This window comes from Brachyhypopomus gauderio, chromosome 3 (genome assembly GCF_052324685.1).
Source record: "Brachyhypopomus gauderio isolate BG-103 chromosome 3, BGAUD_0.2, whole genome shotgun sequence".
NCBI lineage: Eukaryota > Metazoa > Chordata > Actinopteri > Gymnotiformes > Hypopomidae > Brachyhypopomus > Brachyhypopomus gauderio.
In genome coordinates this window covers 7,726,744-7,732,009 of record NC_135213.1, presented here as the reverse complement: position 1 = coordinate 7,732,009, position 5,266 = coordinate 7,726,744, and the positions used below count along the sequence as shown (strand labels likewise).

The 5,266-nt window shown below is 49.7% G+C and overlaps 1 protein-coding gene across 1 annotated transcript in view; it reads right to left on the bottom strand.

Annotated features, from left to right (window-relative positions):
• Positions 1–476: 476 nt before the first annotated feature.
• gabrz (gamma-aminobutyric acid type A receptor subunit zeta) overlaps positions 477–5,266 on the bottom strand; it is a 14,911-nt gene continuing 10,121 nt past the window's right edge. Inside the window, exons 4-10 of the mRNA XM_076999243.1 lie at positions 4,960–5,027; positions 3,930–4,147; positions 3,407–3,489; positions 1,909–2,046; positions 1,650–1,802; positions 1,318–1,511; positions 477–924 (exon numbers count right to left, since the gene is read on the bottom strand). Of these exons, the coding sequence (XP_076855358.1) occupies positions 595–924; positions 1,318–1,511; positions 1,650–1,802; positions 1,909–2,046; positions 3,407–3,489; positions 3,930–4,147; positions 4,960–5,027 (1,184 nt within the window). The 3' untranslated portion in view covers positions 477–594. The remainder of the gene's footprint in view (positions 925–1,317; positions 1,512–1,649; positions 1,803–1,908; positions 2,047–3,406; positions 3,490–3,929; positions 4,148–4,959; positions 5,028–5,266) is intronic.

Sequence of the window (5,266 nt, the reverse complement as noted above, 5' to 3'; positions counted from 1 at the left end):
ATCAGCAGGAGACTCACACTGCATGTGAACACACGCAGTAGCCATGAACGCCCACGCTGAGATGAAAGTGCACAGACAACCCCCACCGAAAAAAATAAAGCTGGAACATGTGGAAGACTGAGCATACACACACACATGCGCACACACACACACACACACACATACAGATGCAAACACACACACGCACACACACACACATACAGATGCAAACACACACACACGCACACACACACACACACACACACACACACACACACACACACACACACACACACACACACACACACACACACACACACATACAGATGCAAACACACACACACGCACACACACACACATACAGATGCAAACACACACACACGCACACACACACACACACACACACATACAGATGCAAACACACACACACGCACACACACACACACACATACAGATGCAAACACACACACACGCACACACACACACACACACACACACACATACAGATGCAAACACACACACACGCACACACACACGCACACACACACACACACACACACACACACACACACACACACACACACACACACACACACACACACACACACACACCAACTAGAAGTACAGGTAGTAGGTCCAGTACAGCAGGTTGATGAAGATGAAGGAGAGGGGGAAGGTGAGACGTGAGTAGTTGTCGATGTAGTGCGGGTTCTCCACGTGGCAACAGTTCAACACGCGAGCCACGCGCCGCGCGACCCTCAGGGACCTCCCGCAGGCGCCCCGGGCCGGCGACGCCGGCTTCTCCTCCTTCTGAGGAGCAGAGCTCCCCACGCTGCCGGCGCGGGACAGAATCTCCTCCCGCCTGCGTGCCCGCAGGGCGCGGCTGCCGATGGACGTGACGATGCCGTTCATCTCGTCCTCGCGCTCCTGCATCTCCTGGCCGTACTGGCGAGCGTGGCGAGACGGTAGAGAGACAGAGAGAGACAGAGAGAGAGAGAGAGAGAGAGAGAGAGAGAGAGAGAGAGAGCAGAGAACTCAGCACGCTTGAGAGATGTTTTAAAACAGATAGAAAGGGGCCTGAGGGGTCCTTCATCAGCAGAGCTAAGGCTGCACTTACAGAGGTAAGTACGTGATCCCCTGGAATGATGATGATGAAGATGATGAAGAGGAAGATGATGATGATGGCAGTGAAACTGTCTAGAAAAGTTATACTTCGTAATAATAACGGCCAAAATTATGCTGCAAGTACAAATGATTTGCATTACACAGAGAAACCGCATGTACACAGATGACAGTGAGTAATAGTGGATCCGTCGGTACTGAGAGATTAAGGCTCACCATGTACGCGTTGGCGGCGTTGGGCTGGTGCAGCGTGCAGAAATGGGCCACGGCGTACTCGATGAGGGCGCCGAAGATGAAGCTGAAACAGATGCCCAGATAGACGTCGATGGCTTTGATGAAGCAGTTAGCGTTGGGCAGAGAGGTGCGTGCCCCCATCATCAGGGTCGTCATGGTCAGCACTGTGGTGACCCCTTCAGAAAGGTCAACGTGGACAGAACACGTGGAAACGCTACAAACCATGTACTCGTGAAGGGAATGATATAGTAAAACGAGCGTAGTAATAAAATATGTGGAGTAGCCAGAGTGGTTTAGTAAAAGGTTGCGTGTACCTATGCAGATGCGTGCGGGGACAGAGGACTGACTGATCCAGAAGGACACCCAGGACAGAACCACCAGGGCGCTGGACGGCACGTACGTCTCCAGTATGAAGTACAGAATGCTGCGTCTCAGCTGGAAGTGGAAGATCAGCTTTGGGTAGTTACCTGGAGACACGTCACATGATCAGTTAGTGTGTGTGTGTGTGTGTGTGTGTGTGTGTGTGTGTGTGTGTGTGTGTGTGTGTGTGTGTGTGTGTGTGTGTGTACATACCGGTCTCATAGACAGCTTCCGACTCGGAGGTGTAGTAATCCTCCAGGGTGTACTGGGCCAACTGAAGAGTATCAAGTCCACTAACCGACTGGTTCCCTCGAGTCCAATAAAACACCACGTCCTTCACATTATAACCCCCTGCAGGAACAACACACACACACACAGCATCAATTAGAAACTCATTACCAACTCATCATTTCACTACTCTGCGCACCCTGCTAGAGATAATGGCATCGGATGTGTACCGCCGGACGAATTCTGTCAACATCGATGCACCTTTTATAGGTCAGACACACCCATAACTCAATATTATGGTATAAACATTAACTTCACCCAGAGCAGTAAGTCACAGCCAGCGTACCCGTCACCTCGGACCACCGCAAGAGGGCACTGCACGCTCATGAATAGCACTGCAGGTAGCGTCTGATATCACGCACCTGTCTCACCGCGACACCTTGGCTGTGATGCTGCTTCCTATACCCCCCCAATAAAACACATCCTATGTGCAAGCTGTTGGTGCCACTCCCCCCAGGCCACCGCGTGTTGTACAGGAAGAAAGATGCATAATTGATGTGTAAAAGAGGGAGGCAGTGCTGGCACCCTTGATATTTCTCGAGTGCCGTTCCTTATTCATCTCCCGGGCATATATCACACCGCAACGGCTGCTGTCAGAACCGCCGGAACCCTCCGCGAGGTGAGTGGCGGGTTTTAAAAGCTTGGACGCAGAGTTGCGTAAGTGGAGACGCCCCGGTTTTGAATACGGGCTGTGAGTTCTGGAGGCCGGGATGGTGCGGAGCGTGTGGCCAGTGGGTTTTGCTTTTGCGTCGAGCCTGCAGATATCTGACAGGTGTTAACCGCGTATGCCTCCAGAGCACAGCAGCAGGAGGTGAAGAATAAGCCCCTGTTGAAAATGTAATGCGTGCTAGAGTGTGTTAATGTGATTACATTGGCCTGTTGGCCTGCCTCTGTGTGTGTGTGTGTGTGTGTGTGTGTGTGCGCAGGATGGGTAATGGGTAATACGTATGGGTAAAAGTCTGCATCGTGATGACATTTTTCCAGTTTATGTAACATTAACAAGGCTTGTAGTTACTAACATGAATTAAATGTCACCATTTTAGGAACATTAGCCTTATCAGGCCTGTGTGTTTAGTCATGCCATCACAGCTCTCCCCCCAGCTGTCTCTGACAACCAGAGAGAGACTCCACTCCAATCTGGATCCCATACACACTGCTGCAATCTGTTCTGCTAGTCCCAGTTCAAAGGAAGACTATGAGAAGCCCAAGGCCATTTAATATCACCACTCTATCTGGTAGCGAATCAGCCATAGTAAAAAGAAAGAACTCAATTTATTTTTTTCTGCAGAGAGTAAGTGAAACCCTGTTCTGAAGTATATAGTCTATGGAGGTTCTCCATCAGAAACATGCTAAATGCTAATATTTGCTTTTTATTCTTCCTCAAACCAGTTTGTTTCAACGAAGGTTCGTGTTTGGGGCTTACAGCTCTCCAGCTGTAGTGTGCAGGTTTGCTTGTCCATGGGGTATTTCGTCAGGTCCATACTACAGGCCACGGTGGTGGTGATTCTGTAGAGAGACAAACACAGAGAGCAAAGGTCACACAAGGACAAAAAAAACAGATACACTGAGAAAGACCAAACAAGTGAGACAGGGAGAAACACAGACAAACAGAAGGTCACAATTATTCCTATGCTGGCAGTACGATAATGAAATCCAAACCTGTTTAATGGGATTTTACAGCCTAATCCTGTCAGCTGCACTTCTGTGTACACAGCGTCCCTGACATGTCCACGTTCTCAGTGCTGCCTACACAGTGTCTGTGTGACGTGTCCCTGTTTTGTCCTTACTGCTGTGTACACCAGTTCTCCAGTTTCTCCAGTTCTCCTCCTCCATTCTTTAACCTGTCACCCCCCCCCCCCTCCTTCCTTATTCCAGGGCCTCAGCTCAGTTTTGTTCCCTACTAAGGGGCAACAGTGTCACTAGACATGGGGAGAGACGTGGAGAACCTCAGGGCGTAGAGCACGGTCCCGTTGGGGAAGATCCGGATCAGGCGGTTCTCCACGGTGATGTCATGCAGGAAGGACTTCTTGGAGTCCACGATGAAGGTGTCAGGAACCCAGAGGAGCTCCACCAGACGGCCGTCCAGGCTCAGACTCTTGTTTCCATCAAAGCACAGACGCTCATCTGTCCACCGCTGACGCAGGAAGATGGTGGCGGTGTAGTCCTGCAGACGGACACACACACACCCACACACACACACACACACACACACACACACACACACACACACACACTCAGCACCTCCAATACATCCATCATTCTGAATCTACAGTGACCGATAATCCTGCACATGAAAACAACCCACGAATAGGAAAGAATGATCAGGAGAAATGAGCTACAAGCAAGCCTATCAAAATTCACCACTTAACGTCACCTCTCAACGCCGTATCAGGGGCAGATGTCACCGCTGACGAGGATCAAGACACACTGAGGTGAGGCGAAAGGAACCTGGGCGTTGTTTTCCTGCAAATTAGGCCCCCTGATATCCACTTTAGAACATATCAATGCTGGATGCGTTGCGCTGAATGCATTGTGCTGTAATCAAAACGTAACTGAACACGGCATGTCGCCGTGTGCCATATTTTGGCTGTGCAGGCCGCTGCTGTCCACTGCTGTAGCGGCCTGCACACATCCCATGGCTGCCAACATGTTTAGGACATGTTGAAAATGGCCATTTGCAGCAATCCTTATCGCAAGTACATGCAGCGCAATGCAATAGTTTCTGTATATGTCAACATTCCAGCGCATCACATCCACAACATCTTCTGGAATCCAGCGTGAGTCCTCCTGTCTTCGGAGGACCATCCTGGTAGATGTGCTACTGGGTGGACGCCCATAATACACTGGCAGCTGAGCGCGTGTCCTCGCAAGAACCAGAAACGTTCACCCAGACACGTGCTGTTCTACAGGGAGTATAATGGTTCTTCTAAAGGTAAGTGGCATCTTCTCCAAGTTGTCAAATTGTTGATATCTCACCATGTTGATCTCCGATATAGTGTCTATGCTGGCGATGTCCAAACTCATGCCAACTGCAACGGGTCCATCTGCAGCACAGACACACAGAGACACAGCGAAGACCCGGAGAAGCCGATTTAGCATCAGTCTAAAGTGTGCAAGTGCACACACGTTAACAGAGAGTCGATCACTGGCCTTCCACTGAGTAAAAACAAATTCTGCTTCTGCAGTTAATGCTAAAACACAATTTAAAAGCAATGAAATTTTTTTTGCTAATGCTAATGCTTTTTTTTAAATGCTAAAACACAATTTAAAAGCAATGACATTT